Genomic DNA, 21,817 nt, shown 5'->3' with positions numbered 1-21,817 from the left:
CTATAGATAGTAGGCAACTGAACCCCCAGTACTAGTTTCCAAACTTATGTTACTCAGAGTCCAAAGTAGAGATCAAAGGAGGTCAGCAAGCCAGAGCTACAGATGGAGCAAGGCAAACACCAAAGAGGCCAGGACAGGTGAAAAAGACAGATTTTAAAGGCCACTGGTTCATCTGACCTTATGTTCATCCCTTGTTTGTGAACTGGATATCTCAAGAGCACTTTGAGGGATTTCCTTCAAACAAATACTGGCGGGGGCAAAGCTCTCGTGGAGTGATTTTGCTCCACTTTTCCACTGAAATCAATGGCCGAATCACAGGTTAGAAAACACTTTGTCTCAGCATGAGCAAATTCTACATAGGACCGGACACCGCCGGTAACTCCGCCATTGTATCAACTTCTCACTGAGCTGAGGAGCAAGTGCACCTACCACAGCGGCCAATAGGAACGCTCCCTCTGTCCTAAGCTGTGATTGGCTGTGAGTACTAGCCTCCTCATTGGCTCGAGTATCGTCCCTTGCTGGTTTTCCTCAAGTGAGAGTGCAGCGCGAGGAGGCATTGCAAAAGTGTGTTATCCTTTTAGATGGCTTCAATAACAAGACACTGACGGGTTGTGTTGTTTTTGTGGGCATACAACACTAAAAATAAATCGCTTACTGCAGCTGTAAGGAGGAACTGATTAAATTTTAGAAGTCAGAGGTCAATGTCTCTAATCCTCATCTTCATCAATGACTTGTATATTCATGGTGGGGTCTAACAGCCAGATAGTAGTTTCAGTTTTAATGCAAACTTAAGCTGCTGATGTGTTAAATTCTGCAGGGACTGAACAGCCTGAAAAAAGAATACAGAATCAACCTGCTGCAGACACACAAACTACATTAAAAGAGCGACGTTAAACCAGACTTTCTAATGATGAGGGCTTCCATGAATGTGAGCGTGCGCTGCTGCCTGTGTCCTCGCCTTCATGTGTATGTGCGCAGTGGGACTCATTTGCATGTGTCTGTGTGAGCAGGCGGATCGATGTAACTGAGACCCCTCCAGCCGTAGCCGTGGGCTGGCTGTCTCTGCAAACACGAGAGCATGGTAATTGAGGCATCAAGCCATTCTCTCTTTGTCTCTATGCAAAACATGAAGAGCAAGTTAATGGTCCAGCAGTGAGGAACAATGGAGACCGCTTTCAATGAATGCAGCAACGGAAATAAAAGGAAAGAGAAAGATAAGCATTATTATTCAGTTTGAGGTTGTGCGTGAGGGCATGATGCCGCCTTTCCTAAAAGCGACAATATATTTAAATACTTATGTGTGCACTGAAAGCTGGCTTATTTATCTAGATTCTGTTTTTTTTTTCTGCTGAAGTGTACAAGTCTGTATTCCTTTAAAGATGTTTGACAGACAGTTTCAGTTTGTATGGAGCTGCTCTAAGAGAATACATCATTTTCTCCACCCTTTGACTCCATCATTACACTGTCTGTGTGGATTTCAGAATTGGTCTGTTGGTTTTTTTTTTTTTGTTGTTTTTTTTTATCAGAGCCCCCTGTTTATATAGGTGGGCGTACATGAGGAGAAGCTACTTTGTCAGGCAGAGAGGTGGCATTGATGCAGATCTTTGTGTGCATAGAGGGAAAGAAAAACAAGGATTGCATACAAACGATATGTAAACAAATGTTCTCACAATGTATCTAAAGTCTCCCTGGATAGAAATCAGTTGAATACCATCCAAACTGAATGGAAAAAAAACAACAAGCATTGTTTGCTTGACATGTATGTGTAGATATTTGCTGGCATGTGCGATGGAGTTTAAATCGAGTTTGTGTTTCAGTGTGGGCGTTTGTGTGACTTGAGCTGGCAAAATATAGGATTGGACAGGAGTCAAAGAGCAAAGTGGTTGGAACAGAAAAACAGGATCATACCTTCTCCCCTCTTTATCTGCTCTGATGAATAAAACATGAGACCGTACAGCAAGACAGTGCAATAAACAGGACAATATAACTTGCATTAAAGCACCTGGAACGACAGAATGGCAGCACTAAACTGAAACAATGACTGAATTATGTCCCCGGTTGATTGATAATGTGATTGTTTTTGACTTATTGCAGATGTTGTACTGGACAGTTGTGGTGGTAAATGGCAAAAAGAAGGAGGTCAGGGATGAAGTGGTCAAAAAAAGATTCCTCAGGAGGATGCTGGGGCTTAACCTTAAAGAAAGGTTGAGAAGATTACACATTCAGAAGGAGCTTGAATTCTTCACAAAAGGAGCTCCTTCTGGGTGTCTAAGCTGACGTGGTTTGGGCATCTGCTTATGCCTCCTGTGGAGGTCTTCCTGGTGCATCCAACTAGAAGGACCCCAGGGTAGACTGAGTACATGCTGGAGGGTTTATATGTCTCATCTAGCCTGGGAATGCCTCCAATTGTCACAGAAATAGCTGGAAAATGTCACTGAGGAGAGGGATGTCCTAAACCTGCTGCCACCACGACTCGATAAGCGGAAGAAAATGGATAGATGGTTGGATGGACACCATAACAGAATTCAGTAATTAAAATTTTTGATTCAGCCATGTTTCTGTTTGTTCTGCTAACTTTTAAAATAGATCATATCTGGATTTTTGGACCACTTTGGACCAATCCATAGCTTTCAGTCACATGACTGCTGCAGATGCCTGGTGGACAAAAGAGTTCAGGACATCAACCATCAAATCTACCCATAAGTTGGGAACATAAAAAAGGCAAAAAACATGTGGTATTCAAATTATGATCCCTTCTAGTTATTTTAGGTCAGTAGGACCTGGTAAGTATAGAAACTAAACTTTGGATTTCAACAAGTAATTAAAAAAAATGATGTCCTTATATGAGGACAATGGCTTTAATTTACTGAATAATGCAGAAAAGACAACTGTGTAACAAATGTGGGTCAGTGAAAACTGTAATGTGCTTTTGTGACCACAAGATGGCTGACAAAGTGTCCACGTATGAGGCTAACAGGTCTTAATTAAGCAAAATTGAGAGTGATGGTGCAGGAAACCCAAAATGTAAATTCCTCATTTGAGGGTTCAGGGTCGTAGGAGGTACAATACTGCTCTAAACCTCCTGAGCTTATGTTTGGAATTAATTTTTAGTTTCTCCAACTTGTTTGGTAAAAGTAGGACCTGATAAGTTTAAAAGCTCAGCTTTGTCTTTGAACAGGAAGTAGTTTTCATTAACAAATGATGTCTGTAAATCTCCTAAAGACCTTGTTTTTGAATATAATACAGCCCTGGATCAGTTTTAGAGCAGATGTTTAGGCTGTGTGTCTGTGTTTGGTCAGTTGTTGGGGGTCTTCAGTCAGTACAAAATGGTGTTAGTCATTGAGAGATGTATGGGGGAAGTTATTTTGATGATTGACCACAAGGACTTGATAATGCCAAGCATGAGCTCCAAACAAATTCACTACATTTCAAAGAAACTGACAAAAACAATTCTGTGAAAATTCTTAGACACTTTTGCAAAATATCTCATAAAAGTACCAAGATTCTTCTTAATAATCCCCAAATGATTTAGTGGAACTTTATCATAATACCACAAAATTCCCAAAAAATCTCCCCTGACATTTCAAGTGAATTCCTAAAATTTTTTTGATTCCCCAAGATTTTGAAACAAATTCACCCTAAAATTTCTGATCAAATTTCCAAAGATTAAAAAAAAATGTCCCAAAGACTCCATGAAAGTGAAAGAAAACCCCCAAATATCCAAACAAATTCTCTGAAATTTCCATGAATATTCTTGTCACCCCAGCCCGAATTTCCAATTGTTTCCAACATTTACAAATAAATTCCCCAATAATGTTTCCCTTAAAAAAACTAATATTTTAAAAGTAAATTCCATCCTAAATTGAATCAACTTTCCCAAAATAACTGACTTGTTAATGAAACTGCACAAACGGCACAAACATGTGCCCATAATATTAAAGAAAATTCCAAAAGAATTCATAGCAAATTCTCCCAGCATTTCAATCTAAATACCCAAACCTCAAAAGACAGTTTAGACAATTTTCTAAAAAATTGGAAAAACAAAAATTATAACCGTATTGTGGGAAAACCAAAACATAATGTTCTCATATGCACATGTAGGGACGGTTCACATGTTTCCTGTAAAGTACCTACTTAAAACTTGTTTCCCATCTATTTAGTGGCATTCTTATTCTTCTCTCCATTCAGAAGCACAGGTGTAGCAATAATCCTGTAATTACTGGCAACTGCAAAAATGTCCTCATGTCATCCAAGGCAGCAAAAATCATATTAAGTTTGTGGGGATGAACCATTAAACTGTCCTTCTTAAAAAGTTTTAAACACACTATTTCAACACATGCTTGCTTTGTTCACCCAATCTTATAGCCACAACTCCTTCTCTTTAAGATTAAAAAGTGACCCAAATGGAAACATTATTTGGGCCTGAGTGTAGCAGGCTGCCACTTTAAATCAGGAGTAAAGCTTCTGCTGATTGCTGCTGTCTGAATGGTCTCGTCTGATCGCCACAAAACTCTCTAAAATTAAAAGAATCTTGATTTAATAATAGAGCAGAGAAATGGAAAAATGGGTCACGTTGGTAGCAATGCCAACCATTTGCTATAAATTCAGTGCTCTAATAAAAAGGAGCAAAATGGCGAGTTATGGCTACATTCTCTTAATGCTTGATGAACTTTTGACCTCTTCATAAGCAGCAGGGCAAAGATTTAAGTAGAAAATGTGTCAGTTGTTATGAAACTGGCACTTATTTAACTTCTCTTTTATCTCTTTTTGGTTTCTCTAAATCTAATTTTCAATGTGAGGACTAATTAGAAGGCAAAGAACTCTGGGAATATCGCTAAAGAAGCGGTATAAAGGAAGGTTTTGACTGTGCTGGCACATATTCTTCATTAAATTGAGACTCTCTTGCTGGCAGTGTTTGTTCCTTTCACACAGGGACGACTCCTATCAATGGATTACAGTAATCTGGATTATAACAGGGTAGCATGTGCCTGTCGATTGAGTATGATTGAGTCTGTGATTTAGTGTTTGTACACATGTGCATGTCAGTGTAACACGCTAAGGCTATTAAAGTCTGAGGATGATAAAATGAGCTATAGGAAGCTTACAATGGATGGTGTATTAATGACTGTTTATGTTTGTTTATGCATATCTACCTCCTCCAGATGAGCAGTCCAACCCCCATAGAGAGCAGCATGATGAGGGCGGCCACAGACACGACAACGATGATCACCACGGGACTCTGCTCGCTGGATGCCAGGGCCACTGAAAACAAAAACACACAAGGAATGTAAGAATGTGTACTTAGTGCAAAAAGTTCACTAGACAAGCTGATGATCATTGAAATAGCAAAGAAAAGTGTTGTATTTTTGTGTTATTAAAGTGCAGAAAAAAGTATTCACCCCCTCGGATGTTTTACCATTTGATTGCTTTTAGACTGAATAAGATCATCCTACAGGATTTTCCTACATTTTGCTACACTCATTTTCCCCTCTACCTTTACAAGCCTTTAAGGGCCAGCTGCCGAGAAGCATCCCCACAGCATGATGCTGCCACCATAGTCCTCCATAGCAAATAAACATAACGTCTTGTCTGGAGGACAAAATGCACCATTTTGGTCTCATCAGACCAAAGAACTGTCTTCTACTTGACCATGGAGTCTCGCTCATGCCTTTTGGTAAACTCTAGTTCAGATTCACTCTGAGTTTTCCTCAACAGTGGCATATCTCTGCCACTCTCCCATAGCGGTTTGACTGGTGAAGAACCCAGGAAACAGCTGTTGTATGCAGAGTCTTTCCCATCTCAGCTGCTGAAGCTTGTAACTCCTTCAGAGTAGGCTTGGGGCTTCAGGGCTTGGTGGCCCCTCTCACTTGTCTCCTTGCATGGTCACTCAGTTTGCGAGGACGGCCTGATCTAGGCAGATTTACACATGTGCCATATTGCTTCCTTTTTTAATAATGGATTTAACTGAACTCTGGGAGGTGTTCAGTGCCTTGGAAATGGTTTTGTATCCATCTCAGGGCTTATACATTTCAACAACCTCCTCCCTGAGCTGCTTGGAGTGTTCTTTTGTCTTCATGGTGTAATGATAGCCAGGAATACTGAGTGAATCTGTAATCACTTATATAAACTTACATATTTTGTTTGACTGACATTACTTTTCCAGGAATCTGTTTTCACTCTTTCACCTCCAAAAGGGTGAATACCTTATAAAGGCACTGTTTGACATGTCAGGTTATGTGTGTCAGAAAAGTATGTCCAGAAGGTCATTTAAAGTAAAGAAGGGTAAAACATGTTTAACTCCAGCCTAAATTATGTGGGTCCATCCAAAATGAAAATCCTTACTCTGTGCCTGATGAGCTCACCAGCAATCAAACGCTGTTTTCCTCTCTCTTTTTAGCTTCTTTTCTGCCACTTCCTCTGCAGCTTATCATTAAACTGAGCAAAGTTCAGTCCGAAAGTTACACTTCCCCTCTGCATCATTCCCTCAGCTCAGTCACGTGGTTCAAGTCAACGGTAACAAACTCTAAAAACTGTTTAAACTCTTTTTGTGTTAACTCACATTTGGTACACTGCCACTGGGGGTTGCGGGGTTCCTGCCTTGTGAGATTTAAGGTCATTCGACACTTGATCTCGCCTCTGGCAACTGAAGCAAACTGAATATGCAATGACCAAAAAGTTATTGTGGTACTAAGACCTCTTCACCTGAAATGTGCTTCCCTGGCTGCTTAAAAAATAAATTCAAAGTTGTGAAAAAGAGCTGTACTTTGTGGAACTCTGGAAAATAAAGTCTGTTTAAGGCAGCTCTACGCTGAGTTAATCGGTATAAACAGTATAATATGATCTATATCATGGTTTTGCTGAAGACATATTTTGATTAGCTGCAGAGTGAATCAAATCCTGATAATAGAGGGGTAGTTTAGAATAACACTTTGTCTTCACTGTTCTACAATAATGCACTGACATCATAGCAGCATCTAGAATGAGTCAACAAAAGTACAAGCTTAGCAGACTGTGCATTAATAACAGGTCTGCAGTCAAAACTCACTTGTGTCATCTGTGAGCAATACATTTGTTTGATGTACAGAACTATTGTTGGATCCACTGGTGACACTCCATTTAACATTCTATGCTTGTTACTTTCTAATTTTCAGAATCCATAAGGCCTTCAGAGACACTTATACCACGAGGAAAAAGTTTGCTGGGCCACAATGTCTAGAGAGATGAATGGTAAAAAAAAGAAAATATAAGTGTCTTTGCAGATATCAGCTCAAAATCGAGCTTATGGCGTTCAATTAGGCAGGCCATGGAGTTAACAGAGATTTCTGTCTTTAAAACAACTTTTAAATCAGGCTTTAAACCAGGCTGGGGCCCATAAATTGAACATACAGCATAAGTCCAGGCTAGCCATACAGTCAAGCACTGCCATATAATTGAGTTGAGATTATCTCACGCAAACCCTTATCAGCTGAAGGCCAGCTGATTTGCTCTCAGCACACTATTCGCTAATCGCTCATGCTGCCGCTTTTTGCACCCTCCTCCACCCCAGCTCCTCCTTTATTCTGCTTCTAACTTAATCAGTGTCATTCTGTTGTCATTAATGCCTGCTCTGCTCTGGGTTTTTTGCTGCTTCTCTCCCTGCCTATGGCTTTGCTTGTAGGCATAGGAAAGGCAGGGATGTGCTATTCCTGCACAATGCTTTCCACATGGGCTCATGTACAAGGATTTTGGTGGGCCCGAGTAGTTTTTGAAGACTTCAGGAAACTTTTATGTTTGCAGTGCATGTGTGAAAAACCTCAGAGAGAGGGTTTGCTAAAACTTCAGATTTTGACAGCAAAATACATGAAAATATGAATTACCATGGTATAATAAGAATACTGCCCTTGAAGATGTTCATTATCAGCAACTAATGCATTGTTAGGCTGATTGTTGTCTGTAATCTCCTGAAAATTGACAGGGCTTTTCCTTTATCCTTGAAAACTTAAGGCTTTAACAACAAAGGAAGTACAAGAAATGATGCAGACGTAAAAAGAAACAACCCTTGGATGGCACAAGAGACATGCTATCAGCTTTCACAAAGAAAAACCATTTCACATCTTTTAAAATCCAGAATCTTCTCACATACTGTAGACACAGTTACACCTCCCTCTCTGTCTCTCTCCTACAGTTTGCCTTACTATGTGTGCTGGCCAGGTGCCTACACCCAACCAACAGCCTGAGAGGAAGGAGCGAAGAGAAAGTGAGGGGAAAACGTGAGGAGGCGTAAAACGGCTACTCACACTCGCCAAGAGTCTGCAGCTCCAGGGGAGCGCTGTACGCTCCGTAGTCGATGGGTGGTGGAGAGGAAGAGGAAGAGGAGGATGAAGAAGAGGAAGAGGAGGCAGACGATGTAGAAGAGGACGAGGAGGAAGCAGAAGAGGATGAGAGAGGGGAGGAGGACAGGGATGAGGCAGGCGCCGGTGTGGAGAAAGGCCGGATGAGGAAGACATATGTGGTGCCAGGTTTGAGGTTGTTGACGCTGATGCGCGTGGCGGCGGTCTTCACAGTAGAATAACTCTGATCCTTTTGTTCCTGCAGAGACAGAAAAGTGAAAGAAAGAGTGTGAGATAGTGAACAAGCAAAGAAAGACAAACAAACAGGAGGAGGAGAGAGAAGGAGCGAGACGAGTAGGTGGAATCCATTTGTGAGACGTTCATTTCCAAAGGCACAGTTTGTAACGCTCGGGGAGACATGCGAGACGTTTTTGTAACCAAATCAAGAGCTTTTGGTTTTATTTATTCACTCAGCGGAACAGTTTTCAAAGAATCACAGAAAGTTTTGGAGATTTAGGCAGATTACGGGGACAACCTGTGTAGTTTGACTTCTTTAACCTTCTGTGAACAAAGAAGTGTCAGTCTGATTTGGAAATAAATCCTGACGGTAATAAAAGCAGGACTCGATTCATTAGAGAGGAAAATAAATCAAAGATGTTTTTATCTGTCTAGTCTCTTTGAGTATGACTCACATCTTGCAGAAATAGGCACAAAATGAGCAGTGACTATATCTGCATTTCCACAAGAACTCACAACAAGCCCAGAACTGCAGCCCGACCCAACCAAAGTTCAAGAACATTCTCTCTGAGCCATCCCATCCCATTTATTGTATTTATGAGCTGGAGCAGGATTTTATCCTTACATGGTTAAATAACCTGGCTGTTATCTCAAAGTTTAGACAACAGTTCTGAGTTTTTTTAATGACATAACTTTGTACAGATGACATTTTCATGAACGCAACACTAACCCAGCTTGACCAGGCTCAGGCCACAGGCAGCATCAGGCCTGTCTTGCGCTTATTTGGTAATGCAATAATACACTACTTAGCAAATAGACATTCTAGGGTTTGACAACTCAACATCTTAATTCAAGACAAGTTACGAGACATAGTGGCATGTCATTCACACACAAGAGAGGCAAAGTCTTCAGGTTCAAGGAAGAGTTTGGTTGCTAAAGCTAGACTTGAACCCAAGCCACTGGCTTACATTGGAGCCGACCCAACAGCTATTTGTGCCGAATAAACATACTGGAGGTGGTAATGTAGAATTTGGCAAATAAAACCCTGTGAAGTACTGCTTTGATTAAAATGGCAATTTAAGATGAAAAATTATGTATACAATGATGTTTTATCCACAAAATTAGCTGGCTCTTATAGGAAACTGGCATTTGCCAAGAGTGTTTTATCAATCAAGATTGAAAGTTGGAGGAATAAGAAAGCTCAGATACCCTTGTAATTCTTACAAAAAACAGAACCAACCAAGGCTGTGTTTATGCAAGGGATATGACCCAATAGCTTGCTGCCTGCATCCCATAAACGTGCTTTTAATGGGAGAGGTGCTAGACTTTTCAGTAAATAAGCCTTGTAGAGAACTGGTTAGATTGAAATAACAATGCAAGATGACAATTAATAGGCACAGTGATGTTCCATCACAAACAAGCCAGTTCTCAGAACGTTTTGCCATGAATGTTCCTTTATCAAGAACAAATATTGGACGTTAAAGGAAGCTTGGATGCTGTTGCAGTTCTGACCATAAATAAAGCTGAATAGGGATCTGGCAGTGCCATTCCCATTACCTCCCAGGGAGCATCCAGGAAACCAAAGTCAAGGGTTCTGGGGTGAGTGTGGTTGCAACACTGGAACCAAAATTGAACACGTGGCTTGACTTGACTCAACACAAGAAATCTCATTTGGCCCAGACATGTGAAGGATTGACAGATTGATAGTGCTCTCTCGGTTCTGTGGAAGGTGGTGGTGCATGCATTCTTGGTTGGTTGACTCCAATAACGAAGAGACTTCAGCATGATAACTGGTTAAGCAGCCCCTGTGCAGTCAGTGCCCAGCTTCTTAGAGGGGCAAAGGATGTTTAGTCACTTGAGACTGAGCCATAACAGGTCTGCAAAGCCCTCAGATGTCCAGGGCTGCATGTGTGCCTTGAGGCATGGTTTACCCCAGTCATGGTTGGGATAAGGTACTGGATTTATTTCCCAAGAGCTGACTCCTTTATGTGAGCTCCCGTTTGAAAGCTGGTTTCCCCTTTTCCCCATTTTTGTTGTTGTATAATAAACCAAAAAAAAAACAACAAAAGGATGAGCCGAAAGACTGCTTCTTATCACTGAGCTGAGCCAAATGATCCAGATCTCTGAGAGTCAAAGTTCAAATCACTACAAGCAACATTAGCTGTAGAATTGCAAGCAGGATCAGGTTTACTCATCCAAACCGAGCCAAACTGTACTGAACCAACCGGGCAGCTTGGTGGAATCGCACCATATGTGACACACATTTACATAATCACTCCATTTGCTGTCTCATATGTTTGCTTCTTTTTCCAGAACAGTGTGGTCTGATTTGCATCCCTCCATGTGTCTTCAGTGTATTTTTGTACGTCAGTAAAATCAATCACAATGAGGTTAAGCTTGTATAACTGATCTGCTAAATCTGAAGTACATGCAGGAAAAAATGTTGCAATCACTGTAGAGCAAGTACAAGTAAGTTTTTGAACATGCAGTTGGTTGTGAGGACTTGGAGCCTTATGCACAATCTTCACTGCTTGCGTAATATACGTCCAAGAATAGCATAACAAGAAAGGGGAATAAAGAGAGCACAGAGTCATAGAGTGGTTTAATAAAGGAGGTGATGAAAAAAGAGATCAAGAGGGAAGGAAGAAGCTGAAGAAAATGGATTCTCATAAAAATATTAGTGGGAGAAAAACAACAGCAGAGTCAGGGATGACGCTTTGTAATATCAAGTAATGAATAAGCGGTGAATTAGTCAGTACTGTCGTCAACAACGTGCTGCTTTTGTATAGCCAGAATGAAACACTTAAGGTGTGATTGAATGTTTAATTCCAGTACAGAAATTTATCAGGGAGTGAATACATGCTGTATATTTGAGCTTGTCGTGATGACATTTCTTGGATCACAATCAAATACTTAACAGCCCTTGAATCTGTACAGCCTTAAAGGTACAGCATGTCAATGAAACACAACGATTTAAAAATGGTGTCAAAATGAAGTATAAAAACACAGGCTGTTTAGTATCAGTGATGTCACCCATGAGCTTTTTAGATGTATTTTGATGCTGGTCCTCATATCATATATAACTTTTGCTCAAACTAATAAAAGACAAAGAGGCAGGCCTTACGCCTCCTGACAAACAGACACAGCATGTTAGCCTGTCAGTCAGTTCAGCTACGACTAAGCCTTAATCTAATCAGAATTTATGTGTTGTGGAAAAATGTACCCCTTTTAGAATTTTTGAACCAGTCAGTAAACATTATTATTGTGGTGTAAAAAGGGGCATTTTCATATGGCATCTAATGGGGATTCCTTTTTTTGAGCCAGCCTCAAGTGGCACTCCAGAAATGGTGCTAAACGTTTAGTTGAAATATATTCAAAACTGACATTTAGAGTCTCTAACATAAGATCTAAACCTTTCGTGTCGGTTATTTTGTGTTTTTTTCCACTTTGTAATTTGTAGGGGCCATATTTAGAGGCCATAAAGTGTACTGCACAGATCTCTCCAGAAGGTATCACCATTGGGTACAGGTAGATCATTTTTAGGTCTAAATCTTCTATGAAAGAAAGAGGATATTGGACTTGGACTGTCTATGTAGCCCTTAGTAGCTTTAAGTTTAGCCTTAGCCTCTATAAATTCTCTCTCTACTAATGCAGCATTCCTTAAAAACACACTATTGGCATTGGAGCTGGGAACTATGTTGAACCCGAGTTGAATGCCTCCCATTTGCTGGGAGTTCGTAACTGGGAGTATTAGGGGTCAGAATTCTGAGCTCAGGGTGCTTTTATGAAGTATCCGACTGGTGGCTCGAATTTCCGAGTTTCAGGATTAAATACAACGCACCATTGCTCTGCCACAATGGGGAAGAGGAGACGGCCTTTGCTCTCAAACTGACTAAAACCACACTCCACTCATGAGTGTGGTTTTTCTTTATAACTAAAAGTGACAGAGCTGGAAAAAAACTGGACTTTGATGAAACAAACCCAAAAGGAAACACCTGGATGTGATGATACACCAGCTCCACCATCCTGGATTAAAGTAAGCTCTCTATATAGCACTCCTCCGTGCCCATATTAAACAAGATATCACAGGCAATGTGTCACCAGTTAGTGTTAGAAATAACAGTTTTTTTGCTTTTTTGCCAGCTGTAGTTGCTGGTGCTGCTTATAGATATTTGAATATGTGTCTCTGTGCAGCCAAATGGTGTGATGCTTTGTTAAAGCTCCACAATGAAGTGTGTGCTGTAAAACTTAGTAAATAACAGCTTTAATACTTTCCTTATTGTGTTGAAGGCCCATCACCGCAGATATGCACCAGAGACGCTGAGCCATTACGCAGTTATCTGGGGATAAAACACCCTTTTCTATGCAAATTGGCCTTATTGTATTAAGCATCTAATGATGAGTTTGCTAATAGCTTGCATACAGTAAAGGTAGCCCACGGTCTGTGAGAGCTGATGGATATGTGCTGCAGTCTGTATTACGCTCAAACTTTCCAGTGATCAGGAAAGGATTTCACCTCTGTATGACTTTACAATACAGGACAAATGATGTGTGAATAAGGTAGGTAAATATTGCTTTAACATTGCTTTTACTAAGTCAGAACCAAGAGTTAAACTAGTCTAAGACTCCCAGCTGCTTTTTTAAGACATTTTCATGACAAGGATGTGGTTGTTTCCTTTATTCAGAGAGGAAACTTGATCAGGATGGTGCTTAAGTGAACATGTCAATATTGCTTTAGACAAGTACACTGTTTTATTCTGAGTATTTAACAAAGATTGTAAGAATCTGTGTGGAATGCGGATGGGGTTTGACACATCTGTTGCGGGTGTGGCGGGAGTGATTGCACATGCTGCCAATCATTTGTAATGGTCAGAAATCTAGCGGGAGAGGGATTAAGAAAAAAGTCCCACGTTGGGCTCTAGTCTGTACAAGTCTCACAGGATGCTTCCAAGAATATAAAGAAGCTTTAGCTTTTGCCTGTAAATATTCAAACTATAGATATTTTGGTTATTTGAGAATGTTGTGATGTGAAAGACTTCTCACCTTTGTAGCCGCCCACGCAACGTCTGTTTTAGTTCAACACTCTTTCATTAAAACGCTCACAAAATACTTTATTTCCCTTCTGTTTTCTGTTGTTGTGATTTTCTTCTCTTAATCTCATTATCACTTGACAGTTCATTCTGTCTTGATTTAATTTATGCCAATGAAACGCACATGGTTTTATAAATAGCAGGAGATGCTAAGTGTACTGTAAAAATGCATCCTGTTAAAAAAGAAAGAGGAAAAAATACTGTACAAGGGATAAGCTATGCATTATTTTCATGGATGTTAACAGTCTCTCCGCTGCAGTGTAGTGGAATTGCATTTCATTTCATTACTCGTCAACAAATTCCCTGTCTCACTTTCAGTTCTTCCCCATCTATCTCTCCCTCTTGCTCTCCGTTTATCTGCTCCCCTCATCCTGTTTTTCTTCTCATAAAACACCTCCATTTATTTCTTTTAATCATCCCGAGCTTCTTTCCCCGGACTCATCTTCCCCTCATCTGTCCTTAGTACCCTCTGAAACCTTTTCTTTTTGTCATTTATCACACAGGCGTCTCATTCTTTCAAAGCATCTCACTTTGTATACCCCGGCCTTCTCTATTTCTATCCAGAGGATGTTGGAATGTAACTGTAAGGAGCTGGTCTTTATTAAATAAGGTGAAGCAAAGAGAGGAGGTGGAGGTGTGAAGATGGGTGGGACTGTGACACAGACAAACATATATAGATATACAGAAAGAGCCTGGCATAGTTAGAAAATGCTGCGGTTGAAAGTGGTGGAGAGGCGTGAGCATGACAGCTGTGGTTTACGTGCGTGACAGATTTACTGTGAGCTCTGTGACTGCTGACAGGGCGGTCACAATCTGACTAAGTGCTGTGTTAGATGGGCGTGATAGGGACGATGAAATTACAGTGGTTCTCTAACAAAGAAGAGGAAAGTGTGGAAGTAATATGGACTTATGGTTATGGATAATTGGCCCTTAAAGTGCCCTAAAGGGTCAGTGTTTTGAACAATGCATCAGTTGAAGACAGTGGGCCAGTCTTATGGAAATATCTGTCCAATCGGGATGTACGATTCAGCGTAAATAAATACAGTGGCTGAAAACAATCTGCATTTAAGTAACATGACCTCAAATATTCATGGTTCAGCTGGCCTCATCCAAGTGTCCACAGCATAGAGATAAGAAATATGGCTAAGAACCTGGCTCTCTTTAATGTGGTTTCAGCCTCCAAATCAAAGATGCAAGAGAAAATTTGATATTGTTTTTAGCCAAAAAACGTGAAAGTAGTGAATCAGAAACATCAGACATTTTGGAGCTGAAAAGTGTGTGAAGGTATGTTGGGGTTCTGATGTTCCAATTATTTATTCGTGACACTTTTAACCCATTTCACCACTTTTTAACCAATGTGTGCTACTTTTTTGCTCCTTTCACCCAATTGTTGCTCCTTTTGGTCTGAATTGCCACTTCTTTTGGCTACTTGCTGCTCTGTGCCCCCTTTTGTTGCCATTCGTCCCCCATTTTTGCCACCTTTTTGCCAATTGTTCTACCTTTTTGCCACCTTTAACCTAGTTTTGCTGCATATGCCAATTTTCTCCCTTTTTGCCCCTTTTAACCAATTTTTGGCTTTTTGGGGGGGGCTTCTTTTAACCAATTTTTGCTCCTTTGGCCTGAATTGCCACCTCTTTTGGCTACTATTAACCTAGTTTTTGGACTTTTTCCCCGTTTTTGGCCACTTTTTACTAAATTTGCATCTCTGTGCCCCATTTTTTTGCCAATTGCCACTCATTTTTGACAGCTTTTTGCCAATTGTTTCCCTTTTTTGCCACCTTTAACCTAATTTTGCTGCTTATGCAAATTTTCTCACTTTTTGCCACTTTTTACTGATTTTTGGCACTTGGGACAATTATACAACTTTTTTCTGCTTTTAATTCATTTCTGTTCTTTTTCAAACGTTTCGGACACTTTGTGATGACACTTTTACCAGAATTTGCCACTTTTCACCCTACTTCACTCATTTCTACCTATTTTTGCCACTTTATGCCCTTTTTTACCACTTCTTTACTACTTTTAACCAATCGTTGCAAATATATGGCCACTTTTTACACATTGAGCAGTTTCCCCATTTTGCTACATTTTAGCAACTCTATTCTTTTCAAATATTCTCTTCTCACAGCAATTCAATTGTCTTTACATTGAAGTTTTCTCAGTTTCTTCCGCTTTATTCTCTAGCATCCTGACGTTCATGGCTTAGTTATAATAACTGACATTACTTTCCTAATGGTTTAGTTCAGTCCACATTAACATCACCAACAAAAGGTTTATTCTGTTGTACAAAAATCAGTTTACATTTTGAGCTACACTGTAATACTACATTAACAATTAAGTTTAATGTTTTTTTTTCTTTGATAGGAGTGGTTATTATTCAAGTGAAAAATAAGATACTGCTATCACAGCTTAACTTTACAATGGACCATGATTTCACTGACCTCCATAGCTCTACCAGTTTTACTCGGCCCCACAAAGCTCCCCCCTTTATCCCCCCCTTATGGGTGGCCTTGATGATATCATAATTATTTTAGTCAGATTATAATATAATCAATATTCTTCACATTTGGGTTTAAAAAAAACAAGGTCAGCTCTTATGATGGGGATATAAAACTGTGTTTTGGCTCTTAAAAGTAGCAGCACTCAAACCAAAGGAAGCCAGCCTAAAACTGCTCCAGACAGAGAAAAGTGTCTACATTACCTCAGTTTTAGGTATTATTATTGATGCAGGCCAACTACAAGTGTCAGAAAATGATATGCTGGGTTATGGCACAGAAGACCTAAAAGGAGATTAAAGAAAGCCTGATATGTCTGGTAGCAAATAAAACAAAGTATTTTGTTACAATTTGAAAAATTTTTGGAACACTTTTTGTTGCCAAACATATCAGTCTTAATTCCTACACCTTAGAGCGCCAAATGAGCTCTTGTTTCTTACAGCTGTTAGATCTGTGCATGAAAATGAGCGTACACCCAAATTTCCCAACCTCGCACCTACAGGAAAATCTGGTAAGATAATCTTCAGAACCATCAGATAATGAGGCTTTTGCTGACTTTTGTCAGAATCTGGAATTTGGCCAAAATATTTGCATGATTATATTGTGGTGTGCCCCTCTCTCAAAGTCTCAACAGCTGATGTAAACGACAGAAAAACACCAAGTAAAGCCAAAGACTGGTGCAGATAATTTTAGAGGGTTTACCTTCTCGTAGTATTTGACCTCGTATTCAGTGCGGCTGCTGTTCGGGTACGATGGCTCCCTCCAAACCAGGGTTATGCTCTTCTGCTCGATCTTCTCTGCTCGCAGCTCGCTGATAAGGGAGGGAGCTGCAAAGAGAAAAAATAGAGAGGAAGAAAAGGAAAGAGAGTTGAGATTGGGGATTCCTGTCTCATTCAATATAAATACAACAGCTGAAGGAGATCATGGACATCAGAAATAGTCTTTACTCTGCTGTGTTTCCAGGTTTTACTTCAAGATTGACTGTGCAGGCAAAGGTCAAGGGAGAGAAAAAGGAGCTCTCTTGCAAGGTGAATTTTGCCAGAAAGCAGAAAATTGAATATTCACTGTGAACCCTGTAGTGGTGTTAAATCTAAAGCTAAGAGAGTGGACAGGTAGGAGAGAGGGGAGGAATTAATTATTGAAGAAGACAGCTTCATTGCACTTGTGAATGGACAAACACTGCTTAGATGTGTCTGTCTGTGTGTCTCGGCCAGTACATCGTGACTGACAACAGATCAATACAGATATGGATTGACTGACAACTCTGTATCGACACAAGACGGATGAAGACACTCTTAATCCCAACTTCCTGAGTCTCTTAATTAAAACTGACCTCGGAACTTCTTTCCGACTCGATCTTCGGAGAAGCCGCAGTGAAATTCAACCAGACGGATATTTCATCTCTTATTGATCACATCAGGGAAAAAAAACAGAAGATGAATTATCCACACAAAGCTGTCCAAATTAAGATGCACGGGCTCTGACTAAAGCAAACAATCACAGTAAAGAGCAGGTCTTTGTTTCTCTGTCGACAAAAGAAAGGCAGCACATTGTATGATAATCAGGCAGCACCACCCACCACTGCTTAAGTTGTAATTATGTTGTGTATAATGAAGTAGCAAAATGGGCCGTCAATCTCACAAACTTGGACAAATAAGAGGGTGCAGTGAGAAAAGTGAAGGGGTCTTTCTGTTCAGGAGGAGCTGTGTCATTAAAGCCATTAGGGTTAGGATTAGTACGGGGAAACGGATGATTTATATCAGCTTTTTGTACTGGATGGTAAATATAGCTGCTTTACAAATATCTTTGAATAGTCTTTGAATAATACAAACATCAGTTCCAGAAAATTTGGGACACCATATCAAAAGTTAACTGAACAGTATACTAGTATTTCCAAATCTTGTGAATATAGGACCATGACAAAATACTTAAAGGAGCAAGAAAAGACCAGGGAAGTTGTGGAATCTTAAAAAAGCACCTGGGATATTCCACAGGTAAACGGGTAAACAGGTTAATGGATTACAGGTGATAGTACCATGATTGCGTATAAAAGGAAAGGCTCACTCCTGAAAGGCCCAGCTGTTCACAGTCAACAATGGTGGAAGCAGGCCTGTCCAGCAGAAATGGCAGGGCTGCTAAAAAACTGAGAGAATAGGCCCAGCTGTGATTTCTTGATTATGTTAGTGCATAACAGTAGCATTAGTGCTAGCATCCTGGCTAACATTTAATTCATTTTAGAAATGAAAGATTTGTCTTTGGCATTATGTATTTGTGCTACCTGTAATGATCTCAGCAGTTTTCCATCTATTATTGCCAATTTTTAACCCATTTTGCCACTTTTTTGTAACTTATTTGCCACTGTTATATCATTTTTTTTGCCCTTTTTCAATTTTTCCACTTTTTGCAGTTTTATGCATGTTTTTCCACATTTTTGTTGCTTTTGGCCCATTTTTGCCACTCTTTTGCCCCAATCTGCCACTTTCTTGCCACTTTTCACCCCTTCCGCGACATCTTCTTACCACTTTTGGCCCATAATAGTTACTTTTTGCCATTTCAATACTTCTTTGCTTTTTGCTGTTCTTTTTGCTGCCACTTTCTGCATGTTTCTGCCCCATTTTTTTTGTGGCCTTTTTGCCCATTTTTGCCCACTTCTAACCTTTTTTTTTTTTTTTTAACATCTTTTCACTCATTTTTGCCATGTTTTTTGCCATCTGAACCCATTTCTGCTGCTTTTTTGCAACTTTTGTGCTAATTTTTGCCACTTTTCAGCCATTTCTTTTGCCCATCTATGCCACTTCTTAGCCACTTTAGCACATTTCTGCAATTTTTATTTGGCCATTATTTCACTTTTGCCCTTTTTTGGCACTTTTAAGCCATTTTTCTTATTAATTTTTACAATTATTCTAATTTTTCCCCCAAACAAAGTGGTCTCGTATTCTTCTACTTTATTTTCTGGCACCCTGAAATTCGAACACATCTTGGCTTAGCTATGAAGTCTGATATTACCTTCCTAATGGTTTAGGTTAGCGTGCCCATCCACATTTAAAACATCTCCAGTATAAAGGTAATTCTGTTTTAAGGACAGGGATTTACATTTTGAGAAAGGATATATTGTACTACAGCATATGTAAATAAAATTCATTTTTGTTGCTTTGATAAAAATGGTTATTTACAGGTTAAAAATAAAATACAGTTTTTTAACAGCAAACTTTATTATGGACCACGATTTTGCTGACCTCCATGGGCCCCCACATTCCAGAAGGCTCTCCCCTTTATCCCCCCTTATGGATGGACTTGGGTGCAAGGTTCTCGACTTTGTAAAAGACCGTGTGGGCAAATGGTCCAACGGTTTATGAGCATTTTTCAACATGCACTTTCAAGGAATTTATAGATTTTACCATCTACAGTTCCTAATATGATTAAAGACGCAGCTAAGGGGTAAGGCTGAATGCCCATGACCTGCATTAAGAATCTTCATTGTTCTGTTAAGGGTATTACAGTGTTGGCTTAGGAATACAAACCATCCCGTCTGTACAAGCCACACAGACGCACACATACATGTTTGCAGATTCATTATACTGTCTGGATTATCCTCCTCCGTTCAGCCTGGTCAGGTAGGCATAAAATCAGCGTTCACTGAGGCATACAAATATACAAACTAGCAGAAACACGCCAATCTCACCCCCGTGATTCCATAGAAGACCCAGTGAATGATGGATAAACACCTGAATTTTCAGAGACATCAAAAAACGGACAGATGGAGATGGACGGCGAGGAAGAGAGATACAGACAGATTGAGTGCATCTTTGATCCGCTGCCTAAAATGACTGTAATATCCTGCTGTATGAGACAAGCGCTGAAGGAGCCGTACAGGCATTTTGGTTGCTGTGCATGTGTGGAGTATTTGTGGGATGTCATAGTTTGGCTCATGTATGAGTGACAGGCAGAACATATTCATTACTGTTGCTGTTTTCAGGGAGGAAAAAGATGAATTGGTGAGTAAAGGTCAGGGAAGAGATGAAGAGAAAGTGAGAAAATGGAGCAGTCAGCGGATTGTGTGGAGAAAGGATAGGATGAATCGGTTGGTGGTCTACAGTGCCTATAAAAAGTATTCACCCCACTGGATGATTTACCCTTTTATTTGTCATATTCTAATCATGCTCAATATATTTTAAACTATATATATATAAAATTTGGCTTTTTAGACCAAAAACAGAAAAAAAATCTTTAATGCCATGGTATAAAACTGATTTCTACAAAGTAATGTCAATCAAATAAAAATACTCTCTTTAAAATGACTGACCTAATTCAACAAAGGTCTAACCACTTAGTGCTAGTAGTCTCACAATTAGTGAAACGAGGATCACATGAGTGCAGTGAATGTGTCTCAGACAGTTGTAGTATAAAGACACCTGTGTCTGGAAGGTCCAGTCACTGATTAATTAGTATTCCTGGCTACCATTACACCATGAAGACAAAAGAACACTCCAAGCAACTCAGAGAAAAGGTTGCTGAAAATTTAAAGTCGGGATGGATGCAAAAAAAGATTCAGAGGCACTGATGATCCCTGGGAGTTTAGTTAAATACTTTATCAACTTTTTGTAGATACTTTGTGTCTGATAGTTGCCAGGGACAAAAACATCTAGCTTAAACACTGGTCCAGTGTTGTCAATGTAAATACAGAGCTGATAACAACAAACCAAAAGGGAGTTTGACTTCACTCTCTTTTTATTGGAATTAATTTCTTCACAAAATATTGACACTGGATGCACAGTTTTGCTCTTTTATTACTCTGAATGTCACATATGAAGCATCCAACCACAAGCGCATCAGTGTCTCGGAACCACGCCTGGGTCCTCTGAGAGAGTTGGTCTCAGGCATGATCCATGTACACTCAAGCAAAATCCATATGAGATGTGAACATACCTGTGTTAAAATACAGGGTCAAGTCAACAGGTAGAGTTGTAGAGGCAATTCCACGTCTCTGAGTCTTTAAAACAATGTATCTGTGCAGCATGGATATGACGTTTTCAGGAAGCATGACTTTTAAAACTGTCATTTAGAAATAATAAAGGCTGTCTTTGTAGCTTCAAACCATTCCGTAGAATCACTTGACATGATTTAAATGTGACATAGGTAAAAATACTGGTGTTCACAGTATGCTGTCAGAGTAGATGTAAGAGCTAAATGAAGAAAAATGCTAATGAAGAGGATACAGGAATGTAAATTAGCACTTACAAATACATTGTTTTTGATCATGTATGCCTCTGTGAAAGCATTCATTATAAAATGTAAAGAAAATAAACCGCAGCTGGGCTCATGAGAAAGTAAAGAAATTACTTTCTCAGCATTAAAGACAATAAAAAAAGTGATGTCTTATGGCGATGGTTCACAATAAAAGGCCCACATCCTTCACGTGTCTGAGTCACAGCCATCCACTCAGGGAGAAACACAGTCTAACACACTAAACCTTGAACGTAGTGTCAACCTGCTCCACCGTCTACCACTGCAGGCTACTGTTTGCTATTCTTTCCTTCCTTGTGTTCTGAATTATGCATACGACTACTGACTGCCTCCAGACTCCACATCACACGGCTCAGTCTGACACATAAAACACAAGAGTGCACGATGTCTCTATCAGGACGCAGTTGCACAGGAGCTCAGAAAGCTTTATATGTAAAGTAGGGCT

General features: G+C 39.9%; 1 protein-coding gene across 1 annotated transcript in view; it reads right to left on the bottom strand.

Moving 5' to 3' along the window:
* The window catches only part of LOC121523945 (ephrin type-A receptor 7-like), a 267,012-nt gene that overhangs the window by 44,867 nt on the left and 200,328 nt on the right, over positions 1-21,817 (bottom strand). The window contains exons 6-8 of the mRNA XM_041809039.1: positions 16,831-16,955; positions 8,277-8,568; positions 5,154-5,262 (exon numbers count right to left, since the gene is read on the bottom strand). Coding sequence (XP_041664973.1) covers positions 5,154-5,262; positions 8,277-8,568; positions 16,831-16,955 — 526 coding nt within the window. The remainder of the gene's footprint in view (positions 1-5,153; positions 5,263-8,276; positions 8,569-16,830; positions 16,956-21,817) is intronic.

The sequence above is a fragment of the Cheilinus undulatus genome, linkage group 16 (genome assembly GCF_018320785.1).
Source record: "Cheilinus undulatus linkage group 16, ASM1832078v1, whole genome shotgun sequence".
Taxonomy (NCBI): Eukaryota; Metazoa; Chordata; class Actinopteri; order Labriformes; family Labridae; genus Cheilinus; species Cheilinus undulatus.
The sequence above is the reverse complement of the archived record's forward strand: the minus strand, read 5'-3'. Positions and strand labels throughout refer to the sequence as shown.